Source organism: Accipiter gentilis, chromosome 5 (assembly GCF_929443795.1).
Source record: "Accipiter gentilis chromosome 5, bAccGen1.1, whole genome shotgun sequence".
Lineage (NCBI taxonomy): Eukaryota > Metazoa > Chordata > Aves > Accipitriformes > Accipitridae > Astur > Astur gentilis.
Genome location: NC_064884.1, coordinates 43,835,661 through 43,851,599, shown reverse-complemented (window position 1 = coordinate 43,851,599; position 15,939 = coordinate 43,835,661). Strand labels below are relative to the sequence as shown.

The 15,939-nt window shown below is 68.3% G+C and overlaps 2 protein-coding genes across 3 annotated transcripts; both read left to right on the top strand.

The window, feature by feature from the left end:
• The first annotated feature begins 8,450 nt into the window (after window positions 1-8,450).
• On the top strand, window positions 8,451-12,542 carry HROB (homologous recombination factor with OB-fold). Of its 2 annotated transcripts, XM_049800905.1 has the most exons (10): window positions 8,451-8,599; window positions 8,941-8,991; window positions 9,325-10,284; window positions 10,384-10,467; window positions 10,663-10,803; window positions 10,996-11,104; window positions 11,189-11,274; window positions 11,489-11,611; window positions 11,798-11,990; window positions 12,188-12,542. In XM_049800905.1, the coding sequence occupies exons 1-10, from the start codon at window positions 8,597-8,599 to the stop codon at window positions 12,259-12,261; spliced, it is 1,824 nt and encodes a 607-aa protein (XP_049656862.1). In that variant the 5' UTR covers window positions 8,451-8,596; the 3' UTR covers window positions 12,262-12,542. The 2 variants fall into 2 exon arrangements, with proteins under 2 accessions (XP_049656862.1, XP_049656861.1); XM_049800904.1 differs by lacking the exons at window positions 8,451-8,599; window positions 8,941-8,991 and having other exon boundaries at window positions 8,998-10,284.
• ASB16 (ankyrin repeat and SOCS box containing 16) lies at window positions 12,305-15,701 on the top strand. Its single transcript, XM_049800906.1, has 6 exons — window positions 12,305-12,393; window positions 12,941-13,306; window positions 13,716-13,983; window positions 14,719-15,211; window positions 15,309-15,422; window positions 15,516-15,701. Exons 2-6 carry the CDS (start codon window positions 12,997-12,999, stop codon window positions 15,699-15,701), a joined length of 1,371 nt encoding a protein of 456 aa, XP_049656863.1. The 5' UTR covers window positions 12,305-12,393; window positions 12,941-12,996.
• Window positions 15,702-15,939: the final 238 nt, after the last annotated feature.

The following is a 15,939-nucleotide window of genomic DNA, read 5'->3' as shown; positions in this document are numbered from 1 at the left end:
CCAAAAACCTGTCAGTCCCCCTTTCCCAGTACCGTACTGCACCCCCCAGCGCTGCTTCCCCCCCCCCCCCCCGTATTAGTCAACCCCCTAAGCCACGCAGCAACCCCCAAAAGCTAACCAGCCCCCCCCCCCACATGCCAAGCAGCCCCCCCAGTATGTACCAGTACCCAGCAGCCCCCCCCCCCAGTCAGTGCCAGCCCCCCCTTGACATGCAAGAGGGAACCCCCAGCCCCCCTTCACCATCCCAGTTCAACTCCAGGGGGGGATTTGGTTCTCCGGGGGGGGGGGGGTGAGGGGAGGATTTGGGGTGGGGGGGGGACACCACACTGGGGTGCCCCTGCACCCCCCCCCCAGACCTGACAGCCCCCCCCAGTTTGGGGGGGGGGGGTGGTGAAAAAACCACCCTGCTGGGTGTTGGGGTGCAATGGGGGGGGGTGACAGCACCCAGCCCTGGGGTGGGAGGGGAGGCAGCAATGGGGGGGGGGGGCGGGGGGGGCTAAAAATAGCCCCGGGAGGGGCCAGGGCAGGAGCTGGCCCAACCCCAGCCAAACCTGCACTTAGGGGCTCAGAAGTGGCTTTGGGCAAAATAGCCCCGGGAGGGGCCAGGGCAGGAGCTGGCCCAACCCCAGCCAAACCTGCACTTAGGGGCTCAGAAGTGGCTTTGGGCTGGCAAGTGGCCGGGGCCACCACCCCACCCTGCTGGGCCACCACCCTGCCAAAGAGGGGGGGGGGGGGGGGGGCACCACCCTGCAGCCCCCAGCCCCTTCCCCAGGATGGATGGGGGCTGCTTAACCCCTCGGTGCCCACGGCCCCCCCCCCCCTCCCCAAACCAAAGGGCCCCCAGGTCTTTCTGCGAGGGCTGGCACTGCGGGGGTGCAATGGGGGGGGGGGTGGTCCTGGGGGTAATGGGGACACGGGGGGGGGGGGGGGTGGGGTGGGGGGGGTCACCTGCCTCTCGCACACGCGTCCCTTCACATGTATTCGTGCAAGGAGAGCGGCTCTGCCACTTGCACACCCATGCGTGGAGAGCAGCTGTTCCCCTTGCACACCCATGCAAGGAAAGCGGGTCTCTCTTGCACACTCATGCACACCCGTGCAAGGAGAGCGGCTCTCCCCCTCGCACACCTGTGCACACCCATACAAGGAGAGCGGATCTCCCCCTTGCACACCCATGCACACCTGTGCAAGGAGAGCGGATCTCCCCCTTGCACACCCATGCACACCTGTGCAAGGAGAGAGGATCTCCCCTTTGCACACCCGTGCAAGGAGAGCGGATCTCCCCCTTGTGCGCCCATGCACACCCGTGCACACTTGTGCAAGAAGAGCGGATCTCCCCTTTGCACACCCGTGCACACCCATGCACGAAGAGTGGATCTCCCCCTTGCACACCCGTAACAAGGGAAGCGGCTCTCCCCCTTGCACACCAAGGAGAGCAGCTCTCCCTCTTGCACCCCCGTGCACACCCGTGCAAGGAGCGCAGCTCTCCCCCTCGCACACCCATCCGAGGGCATGCACACCCCTACACCGTCCCCCACCGCAGCACCCCGCCGTGCCACGCTTAACCCCCCCACTCCGTGCCAAACCACGTCGCCCTCCCCACGTCCCCACGTGCCCCCCCCCCCCCAGCTGGCAGCACCCTCCAGCACCCACCACCCAAAACCACCCCCAGAGCCGGTTCGGAGCCACCAGGGGAACCCCCCCATCCCACCGTGGGGCTGGGGACCAGGGTGTCCCCCCCCCCACTCCTGCCAGGGACCACACTGGCCACCGCAGGGCTGGGGGGAGCGTGTGTGTGTCCCCCCCCCTGCCAGGCACAGCTGATCTGCTACCCCAGGGAAGGGACACCCCGAAATTCAGGGAGGGTGGGGGGAGAAGCGCTGCCTGCGGGTACCAGGGTCCCTGGGCAGGATTTGGCCCAGAGCACCGTGGTTGTCACCGGGCACAGGGACGATGCTGGGGGGGGGGAGCACACACCCCTGGTGCCCCCCCCCAACCCCAGCCCTGCGACAAGGGAGAGCCTCGGGGTCGGGGGGGGGGGGGGGGGGGACAACAACGACACGCAACCAAAATGTCCCAACGCTTGGGGACATTTGGGGACAGACCGGTGCTGGGCAGGATGCCACCGGGTTTAGGAGTGGGGTGGGGGGGGTCCTGACCCCCCCACCCCAACACTCACCTGAGGTGGGGTGGGGGGCGTGGAGCTGAGCGCAGGACAGGAGCTCCAGCGAGGGCTCACGACCGGACCCCCCCTCTGCGAAGAAACAGCCACCCCCCCTGTAAATGGGCAGCGGGGGGGGGGGGGGGGGCCCTGGGGCATGTGTGCCCCCCCCCCCCCCCCCCCAAAACCCAGCCACCACCGTACCCCCTCGACATTGGGGGACAAGGGAGCCATTGGCTAGGAATGGGGGGGGGGGGGGGGCAGGTTAGGGATGAGGGGAGCAGGTCCAGCCCCCCCACCCTGGGCAGAACTGGGTGGCCCCCCCCCTCACCCTCCTCTCAGCCCCCCCCCGGCTGGGCTCTTCTCTCCGGCGCCTGGAAATAGCCGGCGCACGGGAGGAGCCGGCTATAAATAGGGCAGCGTGCCGGGGGGAGCCACGACAGCTCCCACGGGACGGGGTGCGTCGTGTGTGTGTCCCCCCCCCCCCGTGACACAGCCCCCTCCGGGGACACCGGGCTGCACCCCCCAAACTGCCCTGGGGACTGGGGGAGAGGGGCTGACCCTGCATGGTGGGGGGGGGGGGCCCCACAGCAGGATCATAATCCCCCCCCCCCCCCCAAAAGCACCCTCAGCTCCATCCCACGTGTGTGTGTGTGTGTCCCCCCCCCGGCCACGGTCCCTGTCGAGCCCCTAATTGCCGGGGACGTTAATCCGCATCAGCGCTGCCAGGAATAAAATCCGGGTTATGCGGAGGGGGATTAGCCCCCACTATGGGAAAGTGAAGGCAAGCGGCCCCCCCCCCCCCCCACCCAGGACCCCCCCCCCCCGCGACTCCCCCAAGTGAGATTTGGGTGGGGGGGTGGGGGGGATCCCCAAGACAGCACAGACGCCGACTCAGCGCATTTTCTGCCGGATCAGTGACCCGAAGCGGCTCAGCGGAGCCAGGCTTGGGGGTGACAATGAACCAAAATGGGGACCCCCCCCCCCCCCAACCCACCCCCCCATCCACACGTAACCCCCCCCTCCGCCGGCGGCAGCCACGTTTATTTACCAGCGTGTTAATCCCAAGCCGAGACTTTTAATAGCCGGGATATTTATGGGCTGCCCCCCCCACCCCCCCCCCCAACCCCGTGCCCCCCCCCTCCTCGGGGTGCTTTGGGGTTTGACGTCAGCCCAGCTATTTCTGGTGCCGCCGGCGGGCAGGAGGCCACGGGAACGAGCCCTCCCGGCTGCCGGACCCCCCCCTCTCCCGCCACGGGGCACCCACCCGGGACAGGGAGGTGGCCCGGCATGGGCAGCCCCATCCAGAGGTGGTGGCACATCTGTGGGATTTGGGGTGGGGGGGAAGTGGGGACCCCCCCCAGGCACGCCAGGAGGGATGGAGGGGAGCTGGGTGCTTGGACCCCCAGGGGTGGTACCGTCACCCGTGCGATGCTGGGGAGGGGGGGGGGGGGGTTGTGCTCGGCTCCTGCAGGACCCCCCACCCAGTACAGCCCAGTTTTGGGGGGAGTGTGGGAAAGGGGTGCAAGCGGAGAACCCTGGGGGACACAGAGCACCCAAAGAATGATTGGGGACCCCCCCCCCTCCAGGCTCAGGGGTGCCCTCCGCCGTGTCCCTGCGATGGATGCAGCCCCCGGGGATGCCCGGCTGAGACCTGCCCAACTCATCACAGCAGCCAAAGGGCCTCATCCCCAAGGGGACCCCAAAACCATCCCCCCCCCCCCCCCGCCCCAGGCTCAGCTCCAGCCGGATCCGGAGCCACGGCCAGGAGGGGACCCCCGAGGAAAGCGCCGCGGGCATTAAGCGGAGGCGGCCGGGCCGTGTCCCCGTGCCACCGCGCCGCGTGCCAGCCCCGTGCCAGGCACGGCCGGGCGGCGCTCCAGCCCTGCGGCCGCTCCAAAAATATCGGCGGGCGGCTAACGGGCAGCGGCAGCACGGGGGGCGAGCGGCACCGGGGGGGGGGTTGGGGACAGAGGGGACACACACCTCTGTCCCAAACCGGCGGCGAGTCCCCAGCTGCATCCAGTGGGATGGTGGGCTCCGCCACAACCCCGTGCCTCAGTTTCCCCTCCCGAGAGTCCCAAAGGCTGCGGGCGGCCGTGGGGGTCGGCGGAGCCGCTCGTCGCCGGCCGAGTGTCGGGGGGGGGGGGGCCGCATGCACGTCCAGATGTCGTTGGAATTCCCACCGGGCTAATTACAGGGCGGCTTTGACGAGGAGCCAGCGGCAGCCGATATAGCGCGGGCACGGCCCTCGCGGAGGCTCGCGGTCGCCCGGGCTGTCCCCGTGCGCCGCTGCCGCGGGACGGCACCGAGTGGACCCCGCGTCCCGGCACGTTGGGGTCCGCGAGGACCCGCCGTCGAACGGTGCCGCCGGATTTCACCCGTAAAGAAGCGGAGCAGCCGCCGCGTGCCACCCGCGCCGCAAGGACGGCGGTGACCCGACCCTCTGCCTCAGTTTCCCCGTTCCGGCGACGGGTGGATGTCGGGGGTCCGGGATAAGCGGGGAAGGGGTCGGCTGAGCTCGGCACAGCCCCCAGGCACCCGGCACGGCCCCGGCACTGCGCCCGCCGCCGCCGCACGCGCCCGTCTCGCACGGTGACACCCACGCGGGCGCTAATGAGCCGCACCACGACGACGGTGGCGGCGGGCGCCCGGTGTTGATGTGCCGTGCCGGGTCAGGTGCCGCCGTGGCACACCGGAGTGTGTGTGTGTGTGTGTCCCCCACGGGTGCTGGGGTGGTCGTGGGTGGGGGGACACGACACACTCCAGGGTCACGGTGGGGACCTGACCCCCACGCAGGGCCGGGGGGGGGGGGGATGGGGACGATGCCTGGCACAGGGTGCCCGGCTGGGTGCAGCCCCCCGCCCCCCCCAAACCGCGGTGTCCCTGGGGGGGGTCTCACCTGCATCGCTTTGGGGGTCCATGGTGGCCAGCGGGTGACAGCGGTGCCGGGGGGGGGGGGGCGCGGAGAGGCGGCAATCCGGAGAGACCGTCAGCGCCGGCCGCGGTGCTGGGGCTGTGCCCACGCCGCCCGGGACCCCTGTGGGACCAAGCACCCTTGTCAGCACCCTTAGCCCCCACCCTGCCTGCTGCCCTCCCCGCCCCCCCCCCCATCCCAGTACGAAACTGGGGGGGGGGGGTGGGGGGGGGGCCTGGGCTGCTCAGAGCTAAGGGTTGGATCCAGCACCGGTCCCCCCCCCACCCCCCCAGCATCCGCTGGCAGGCGGCGGTGGCAGGATGCGGCCCCATTGCCTCCCACCCCCCCGCCCCGGAGAAAGGGGGACCTGGGGGGGGGGGGGACGGGACACGGAGGGGACCTGGGGGGGGGGGGGGGCTGGTAGTGTTACACAAGGCTCCGCAGAAAAAGGGGGGGGGGGGCACAAAGGGGGAGCCTGGTGGGGAAGGCCGCCCCCCTCCCCAACCGCGGTGTCACCCCATAGGGACGCGAGTGGCCCCCCCCCGCCGTGGGTCTTCCGCAGCGGGGTCGGACCCAGCCCCACGGGGGGGGTCACACACTCAGGGCTGGGCAGCCCCCCCCCCCCGGTGCTGCAGCCCCCCCCCCCCCCCTCCACCGCACGGCCTCTCCCCACGATGGGGGTCGGGAGGGGTCACGCGTGGGGGGCACGTCCAGCGGCTCGACAGACCCCACGGCGTGCCGGGGGGGGGGCCATTACCGTTAGACCCAAACCCTGCGCGATACAACAGGCCCCCCCCCCCCCGCCTGCAAAGGGCCCGCGCTGCGGAGCTGCCGCCGCGCTGGCGCACGGCCCCCCCCCGCCCCGCGCCCCCCACCCCCCCCACCCCCCGGGGCTCTACACGGCGCAAACCCCATCGCCCCCCCCCGGCAACGCACAGAGACACCCCCCCCCCCAAAATTGCACACACACACCCCCCCTCCCCCCGCAGCATTGCTGCACGGTGCCCCCCCACGCTGCAACCTCCCCCCCCTTCCCGGTAACCCCCGCTGCACCGACACCCCCCCCCCCGGCATTACACGACCCCCCCCCTCCTCACACATTCCGGCCCCCCCCCCCCCCCCCCCGGTACCTGCGCCGTGCCCGGCCGCGCCGCCCCGCGCGCGCCCCGCCGCCCCTCCATCTTTGCAGCGGGGCCCCGCCCGCCCCGACAACAACATTCGGTGACGTCACTCGCCGTCACGTGACGGAACCCTGCGCTAAAAATAGCCTCGCGCCCTCCCCCCCTCTCCCCCTCCTCCTCCCCTCCCGAGGGGGGCGGGGCGTGGAGGGGCGGGGCGGGGCGAGGGGGGGGGGAGGAGCGTCTTAAAGGGGCCCCGCAGCGGGGGGAGGGGGGTGGGGGGGCTGGGTGATGACACACGCGTGTGAGTGGGAGCGTGGGTGGGAGCGCGCACCGTGTGCTAGCGTGGAAGGGCACACGCGTGAGCGCATGTGAGCGTGCACAGTGTGCTGGCATGCAACAGCACACGTGTGAGCGTGCAACAGGCCGGCGTGCGATAGCGCACACGTGGAATGCACGTGAGTGTGCACAGTGTGCTGGTGTGCAATGGCACACGTGTGAGTGTGCGACAGGCCAGTGTGCGATAGTGCACGTGTAGAGTGTGTGAGTGTGCACCATATGCTAGTGTGCAGGGCACCCACGTGAGCACGTGTGAGTGTGCACCACGTGCTAGCGTGCAATGGCACACGTGTGAGTGTGCGACAGACTAGTGTGCAATAGCACACGTGGAGCGCGTGTGAGTGTGCGCCATGTGCTAGCGTGCAATGGCACACGTGTGAGCGCATATGAGTGTGCACAATGTGCTAACATACAATAGCACACGTGTGAGCGTGCAACAGGTCGGCGTGCGATAGCGCACATGTGGAATGCATGTGAGTGTGCACCACGTGCTAGCGTGCAAGGGCACACGTGTGTGTGTGCCACAGGCCGGTGTGCGATAGTGCATGTATAGAGTGTGTGTGAGTGTGCGCCATATGCTAGTGTGCAAGGGCACCACGTGAGCACGTGTGAGTGTGCAGCATGTGCTAGCGTGCAATGGCACGCATGAGCGTGAGACAGGCCAGTGTGCAACATTGCACACGTGGAGTGTGTGTCAGCGTGCACCATGCGCTAGTGTGCAATGGCACACGTGTGAGCGTGCGACAGACTAGTGTGCAATAGCACACGTGGAGTGCGTGTGAGTGTGCACCATGTGCTAGTGTGCGATGGCACGCCTGTGAGCGCACGTGAGCGTGCAGATGTGCTAACATACAATAGCACACGTGTGAGCGTGCAACAGGCCGGCGTGCGATAGCGCACAAGTGGAATGCATGTGAGTGTGCACCGTGTGCTGACGTGCAATGACACGCGCGTGAGCGTGCTCCACGCCCTACTGTGCAATGACTCACGTGTAAGTGCGTGTGAGTGCGCCATAGGCCGACATGCAATGACACGCGTGTGTGCACCATGGGCTGATGTGTGATGATGGCTCATGTGTGTGACGGCACACGTATGCGAGCATGTTGGTGTGCAACGGCACACGTGCGAGTGACGGGCACCGGCATGCGTGCCACAGGCTGGCGTGCAGCCGCACGCACGCGTGCACGTGTGCAAGAGGTTGGTGTGCAATCGCTGTTGCATACGAGTGTGTGAATGCACGCGGGTGAATGCACACGTGCGAGAGGCTGGCAGGGAATCACGCGTGTGCGAGCGGCGCCTACGAGTGGGTGTGCAAGGGCACACCAGCGCGCAGCGCTGTGTGCAGCCACACACGCGTGTGCGTGCACCCGTGTGACGGGCTGGCACGCGGCTGCACACGCGTGTGAGTACGCCGGCCGGCGGGCAGCACGTGCGCGCGTGCATGCACGAGGGGCCGGCCCGCCCTCGCACACACGCACACACGCGTGTGCAAGACACGCCCCAGCCGGCTGGCAGCACTTGCTTGTGCAATTGCACACGCGTGTGTGTGACAGCCGGGGGGGGCTGTGTGCAGTGTTGGGGGGGAGGGGGGGGGGCGGGTCCGGCCGCGCTGCGTGTGCGGCCCCACGCGGGGGCGTGCGGGGATGAATCACGCCGGGGCCGCGGTGAGTCACGGCCGCGGGGAGCGGGGGGGGGGGGGGGTTGGCGGCGCGGGGCACACGCGTGTGCACAGGGGACACGCGGGGACGGACGGACGCCCACCCACCCACGCGTGGGTGCCCGAGGGGTGGTGGGTGAGCGCGGGGCGGCGGCAGCAGGAGGGACCCACGGGGCTGGGGAGGGGCGGACAGGGCGGACCGAGGGACGGACGGACAGACGGACGGACGGACGGACGGACGGGGTGGGTGCCGCCACCTCCCCTTTAAGAGGCGCGGCCCCATTCCTGCCCGCCGACAGGCGGCGCGGGGCCCTTAAAGGGGCCGTTCCCGCCCGCCCCGGCGGGGCCGCGGGTTCGCGTCCCGGCTCGGCCACTTCCGCCTCCAGGGCCTGGGCCCTGCCGCTGCTATGGTAACGGGGGGCGGTGTAAGGGGGTCAGGTTTGGGGGTCCTCTTGAAGAGGTTTGGGGTCCCCATAGGGTGGGCCCGGCCCGGGGAAGGGAGAGGGAGGTTTAGGGTCACCGCCACGGGGCCTTCGGGGTCTTCTCCGGTCCCCACAGGCTGCGGTACCGGTAATGGAGGCGTGGGGTGTCGTCGTCCCCCTCTTCCCCGGAGGGGAGGGAGTGGGGAGCCCCTCAGGCCTCCCTGTGGGGGACAGGGTGGTTCAGGGGTCCCCACAGGACAGTGGGGTACCCCGTGACCGCAGCCGGGATGGGGGGGCCCTCACTTTACCCACACTCCCCCTCCCCACAGGCCTGCCGCCTCCAGAAGCTGTTTGGGACCGACGGGGACCTGGCGGATGAGGTGAGGGACGGGGACGGCACCTGCCTGGCACCGGTGACAGCCTTGGGGACACCGCCGGGGTCTGGCACCACCCCAACACCCACGGGGGTGGCTTTAAACCCCCCACCCCCTGGCTGGTGGGTGCCGGTGGTGGTGGTGACTCGTTAAACGGTGTTAACGAGTTATTACGAGGTGGCTCGCCCGTGGGTTTAATCCCCTGGGGCCATCAGGGTAGGGTCCTGTGCTGGCCCGGTCACCCCATGGGTGGCTCGGGGGGGAGGGGAGGGGACAGACATGGGAGAGGGAATGGGGGGACAGGGCTGTTTGGCTGCCCGGTGCTTTCTCCTCCTGCAGGATTTCCTCTCCGCCGTGGAGGATGCAGAGAACCAGTTTGTGGTCCCCAGACGTTTGTCACCCAGCAATAGCACAGTCTCTCCCAGTGTGCAGTCTCCAGCTCCCAGCCTGCAGTGCCTCCGCCCATTAGGACCCCAGCTTGGTCACCGTGCCGGTAAACCCCCTGGCCTGCGGCCCCTCGTCAGGCAGGAGGAACAGCCCACGGGCTGCCGGGGACCCCCGGCCCAGGGAGCAGCCCCCCAGGATGAGCTGGACAATGATCTCTTCCTGGCTGCCTGCATGGAGCTGGAGGGCCCTGAGCTGCCGGCAGGGGCCGGTGCTGCCCGGCCACCCCCAGGCCGGTGGGAGAAGCCCCCACAGATACACATGGGGCAGGAGAGCCCCCAGGAATGGGGGGCCCCCAAGAAGCTGCGGGTGGGAGAGGAGCTGGTCTCCCCTGGCTCTGGGGGGCTGGAGGACAGGCAGGACCCACAGCCTGCCCCACAGGCAGCTCCCACTCCTAAGCTGGTGCTGCGTCCCAGCGCAGCTGGTGCCTGCCCCCCCAGACCCCCCACCATCCCCCTGGGAAAACCAGGTGGCTCCTGGGGCTCTGTCCCTGCTCCTAGGGGTCCAGCCCCAAGGCCTTTCCAAGCATCCCCATGTCGGCCGGGAGCGAGCAGCTCCTCCGCGGCACTGCGGGTGCCCCGGACCCCCATGGCGCAGATTCCCCGGCAGAGCTGCCCCCCACCCCGGCTGCCCCCTGGGCCTCCCACCAACCCGCCAGCCTTGATGAGCTGTGTGGAGCCCCCGCCGAGGCAGCCGCCCAGGCCGGCCCCAGGCAGCCTGCAGACGCCAGTGGTCACCAACCACCTCGTGCAGTTGGTGACGGCGGCCAGCAAAGCACCCGGGGCTGCCCCCCGTCTCCCACCGCAGGGGAAGACTCGCCGGTTCCCGGGGCCTGCCGGGATCCTGCCCCAGCAGGTGGGTGCAGGGGATGGGGTGGGAGGGGATGGGAGCAGCTGGTGAAGAGATGTAAAACCCTGGACCTCTCTCTCTCTCTCTCTGTCTCTCTCCCATAAGCACGCCGGGAAGCTGCTGGAGGAGATCCTTGTTTCTGCTCCCCAAACTCCAGCTCACGGGGCTGTGGCGAAGCCACGGACAGAGGTAACCCCCTGCTCTGGCACAGAGCTGGATATGAATCTCGGTGGCGGTGCTGTGGGCAGTCCCTGAGGCCGCAGCTTTCAGAGGGTGATGCTGGAAGGGGAGGGGGTCCCCAGGGCTCCCCCCTTGCTGTGACGGAGCTGCGAGACATGCTGGCTCAGCTGTGGGGTGGTGACTGTGGTTGTCGTGTGACTCCAGGGACTGCCCAGCTCCTCGCCACCCACAGAAGAGGATTTTGGGAAGGGCCCCTGGCTTGCCATGAAGACAGAGCTGGGGCTGGATGAGAGGGACCCTGGCTGCTTCCTCAGGACCTACAGCGTGGTCATGGTGCTGCGGAAGGTGAGGGAGGCCCTGGGTGAGGGCACCGGCCCTGGGGTCTTGGCTTCCTGGCTTTCCCCTTGCCCCTTGGAGTCATTTCCAGGGCCGGGCATCAATGTGGGGAGGGGGCTGAGCTGGGCTGACTGCAAACGTCCCCTGGCCCCATGGGGCTGCCCTTGGGGACATCGGTGTGATGAGGGTCTACGTGTTCAGGCAGCCTTGAAGCAGCTCCCAAAGAACAAGGTCCCCAGCATGGCGGTAATGATCAAGACCCTGACCAGGACCAATGTTGACGCTGGTGCCGTGTTCAGGGACCCAACTGGTAAGCGCAGCCATGCTCGTGCCCGGGTTGGGCTGGGGCTCCTGGCTATCGTTCCCTGCAGCTAATGGGTCCCCTCATCTGCAGGAGAAATACAGGGCACGGTGCATCGCCTGCTGCTGGAAGAGAGACAGAGCGAGCTCAGGCCTGGCTCAGTGCTGCTCCTGAAGCAGGTAGGACATGCGAAGGCAAATCTCTGGCAGCAGCGTGGTGTTTGGGGCTGTTTCTGCCACAGGCACCGCTAACCCACAGTCACTGTGCCTGGCTGCCAGGCTCCCATCCTGGGGGAATGGGACAGGAGGCTTCTCCAGCTCCTCCTCAGGCTGTAGCCAGCAGCTCCAGCAATAGCCAGAGCTCTGGCTCTGATCCACCACTCTGTCCTCATAGGTGGGAGTCTTCTCCCCATCCCACCGCAACCACTACCTCAACGTTACCCCCAATAACCTGCTCAAGATCTACCCACCGGAGCCTGAGGGCAGCTTCTCACAGTCCTCGCCGTCGCAGCAGAAGGTGAAGGGAGGGCATGGTGCTGCTGGCCCTGGAGGGACAGGGATGCTGGGACTCCCCAAGGGTATTGCTAGGGTGTCTGGACTGCTGGGACCCTCGGGAGCAACCGGGGAGGAAGGGGGAGGCTTGGGAGGGACAGAGAAATCCTCCTGTGGGCCTCCAACAATTAATCTTTGCTGGGTTTTGCAGGTCCCTGCCCAGGCTGGGCTACTCCTGGACCACCCTGCACAGTCCCTCCGGCATGTCCCTGCCCCTGGGGACTGGGGACGATCGAGGATGGGCAGCCACAGCACAGAGCGGTCTTCTGGGGGCTTCTCCCTGCACCCACAGAGCCCCGGGCCTGGGCAAGAAGAGCCAGTGGGAGCTGACGTCTGTGATGTGGGTGAGTTGGACCCGCTCTGGGTGGGGAGGAAAAGCTCAATGTCTTGCGGAAAACAGGCCCTGGGGTTGGGCAGTGTCTCCCCTCCCCTGTAATGCTAAAGAGGGGCCCTTGTCCCACTGCATCCCCCGTATGTGGAGTTGATTCCTCCTCTATACACAAGTAAAACTCATGCATTTCATCCTTCTTTGCCTGTACAGATGACCTGGATGGGCTGCTGGGAGAGCTGCCCGAGGATTTCTTCTCCACTCCAGCCCAAGCTGACTGCTGCTGACCTCGGGGAGCTGCGGCACAGCCATGGGGCTGGGGAGACAGTTACTGCTGGCGTGACCTAGGCTGAACTGTGGCCTGGCAAGGAGGCTGAGCAAGCAGGCGATGCACCGACCAGCCACCTCCTCCTTTCTCTGTACGTCTGTTGTGTTTGTTCTGGAGCCGAGAGCGGGGGGACCTGGGGAGTCCCGGGTGGACATGGCCTCAATGTCTGTCCCCAATCCTCTGGGCGGGCTGGCCCCTCTTGGCTCCCAAACCTGCATTAAAGGGCTGTTCTGTCCCTGCCTCGCTCCATCTGTTCGTGTGTCACCATCCCCTCTGCCACTGCAGCCAGCAGTGCCCCATCTGTCCCTTCTCTGCTGAGCTGCAAGCACCCCAACCCCTTCTTCTATGGGGGTCCTTGCTCTCCCTCTCCTCTCCCAGGCAGGAGGTGCCGTTACCCCTTGGGGCCCTTGCGCAGCCTCGACCTGAGCCCTGTGGGGTTCTGGGGTACCCAGATCCCAGCCCAGCCCCATGGGACCGTCCCTATCTCGCACCCATCAACAGGTTAAACTCCCTGGCAGCCCTGCACCAACGTGACTCTGTTTACCACCCCGGGCGAGTTATTTATAGGGCGGCCAGGCTTGGGCTCTTGATTCAGCATTTGTGCGTGGGGCACAGCCCTATTTATAACCCCCACCCAGGCGCAGGAGGCAGCTTCTTGCCCCCCTAAGCCTCCCTCTACCCTCCCGGGGTGCCTATGGCCCAGGAAACTTTCGCCTTCACCTCCTCTGCCCTGCGCTCGCTGCGGCTCCAGCGAGAGCTGCTGGAGCAGGAGGATCGCCGGCGAGCCCTGGCTTGGGAATCGGCCACGCGACGGTTCCTGCCGACGAGCCCTCGGCCCCCCCTGACCTCCCGCCGGCGGCCCCAGTACTGCCGCGACCCTGCTGTTCACAATGCCCTGTACACCGGAGACCTCCTGCGTGTCAAGAGCATCTTTAAGGATGAGACCACCGCCAACCTGATCCTGGAGACGGTCAGCGAGGAGCTTGTGTGGTCGCCCGAGCAGGGTATGAGGTCGGGGTGGGGGGTGTCCCTTCCCTTCCCCCACTGGGTGCCCTGCAAAATAAATGGGGGGAGCTGGGGGGAGCGCTGAAGGGAACCAGGGCAAGGAGGGATGGGTGAGGATGCAGTGCCTTGTGGGCTGGGGGGAGGAGGGCTGGCTGCTCTAATTTGGGGCTGGTGGGATAGGGAGGATGCCCTGGGAAAAGGGGGGGGGGGGTGATCCTGGGTTTGCTTCCCCCCAGGGCTTTTCCTAGCTGGGGGTGGAGGCGGGGGGGAGGGGGGGATATGCAGGATCACAACCTGCCCCTGTGCTGGGCTACAGGGGAGTGGGGGGGCCTGGTGGAGGGTGAGGGGTGGAGGGGGTGGCTTGGCAAACCTGGGGCAGCCCCCGGCTGACACCTCCCCATCTGACAGGGCTGTGGGTGCTGAGCCCCCGCCGGCAGCAGACCTCAGCCCTGCGCATCGCCGCCGGCCGAGGCTACGGTGACTGTGCCCGGCACCTCGTGCTCCGGGGAGCGGAGGTGGACGCGGTGGTAGGGGGCCGGGCCCCCCTCCACGACAGCGTGGCCGCCCCCCGCCCCGAATGTACCCGCCTGCTCCTGGCCTTCGGGGCCGACCCCAACGTGCTGAGCGCCGAGGGCTCGGCCCCGCTGCACCTCTGCACCGCGCCCGACAGCCTCCCGTACGCCCCGCCCACGGCGGGCCACGCCCTCCCCTTCATCTGCATAGAAGGCTCCGCCCCCTTGTACCCCCACCCCATGCTCCAGCCAATTCTGCGCGGCAGGCTCTGTCCGAGGGGGCTGGCCTCAGCTGCACGCTCGGCTCCACCCACCTGATCTGCATAACATGCTCCACCCACAGGACCGGCCCCATCTGCTTGCCAGCCCCTCCCTCCCAGGCACCCAGCCCCTCCCACACGCCCAGCCCCCCCCCTCCACTCCCATCTGCAAGCCAAACCCCACCCACCCACCAAGCTCCTCCCCCACCCTCACCTGCCAGCAAAGCTCCACCCACACCCTGAGCTCCGCCCACAGAGGCAGCCTCGTCTGCATGTCAGGCTCCACCTCCCACCCAAACCACACCCACCCCTATAAACCCTGAGCGATAAGCCCTACCCCTCACCCTGGGCCAAACCCCGCCCCCAAATCCAAACCCCGCCCCTTAAAGTCAAGCCCCGCCCTTCCAGGTCCCGGGACTCCCTGGTGGGGGACTCGATGTTTGCAACCCCACGCTGCAGCACCCACCTGCATCCCGGTGGTCCTGGGGTGGGGGGAACCTGGGGGTGATGGTGGTCCCAGGGGCGAGGGGAGGCCCAGGGGCTGATGGTTGTCCCGGGGGAGTGGCCCCAGGGGGTGACAGGGGTCTCTGTGGGTTGGGGGTCCCCAGCCCCGGCTCACCCATGTCTGTCCATCCCCAGGTGCGCGGAGCTGCTGCTGGCACACGGGGCACGGGTGAACCTAGGGACGAGGGACCGGCAGCTGACGGCCCTGCACGTGGCGGCGCGGCAGGGGCTGGTGGCCCACGTGGAGCTGTACCTGCGACACGGCGCCGATCCCGCCCGTCGCAGCCGCCAAGGCGAGACCCCCCTCAACGCCGCCTGTTCGGCCGCCGAGCGCCCCGAGGACGCCGAGCGTTACTACCAGGTGGTCGAGCGGTTGTTGGCGGCCGGTGCCGATCCCGGTGCCGCCGGCCGCAAGGATCACACGCCGTTGCACAACGCTTGCGGTAACGGGCAAGCCCGGTTGGTGCGGCTGCTGTTGAGGCACGGGGCCGATGCCACCGTCCCCAACTGCGCCGGTTACACCCCCATGGACTGCGCCCTCCACGCCGTCGAGGAATACCGGCACCAGCGCCCCGAGGAAACCATCGCCCTCCTCCTCAACCATGGCGCCGGCCCCGTCCACCCCAAGGTGGGCAATTTGGGTGGAGGAGAGCGTTGCTGGGGAGGGTGACGGGGTCACGGCGGTGTGTGTGTCCCCCCCCTTCGTGACACATCTCTGTCACCAGATGCTCAAGTTCTGCTGCCGGCACCCGCCGGCGCTGGAGGTGGTTCTCAACGCCTACGACCGCATTCCCCCTGCCGAGGGTTGGGTGGGGACCGTGCCCCCGGAGCTGTGGGAGGTAAGGGGGTGTGGGGTACCCTGACATGGGTGTGTGTCCCCAACCTCAGCTCGCTCACCCCTCCGTGTCCTGTCTCCCCCCCATCTTTTCCAGGAGCACCGGGATTTCTACACCTCGGCGGTGTGCATGGCAGGTCAGCCGCGCCGGCTGCAGCACCTGGCCCGCTGTGCCGTCCGGCAGCACCTGGGTGCCCGCTGCCACGCCGCTGTCCCCAAACTGGCCCTGCCACCCCCCCTGCGACGCTACCTCCAGCTGCCCCTCGAGGGGGTCATCTCCTGAGGGTGTGCCCCCCCCCCCCCCCCCCAAAATGGGGGTGACAAAGCAGGGGGGGGGCAGCTCCGGCTCCCCCTGCTGGCCCTCCCCTCTCCCGTGTATCCCCCCCCCCCAAGTGCCCCGGTGTCAATAAAGGGACGTGGCAGAGGTGGCTCTCGAGGTGGCTCCTTCACCGTAGGGACCTCCAGAGCCACCGCACGGGGTGGGATGGGGGACTGGGTGGGGGGGACACGGCCTAGGAGGG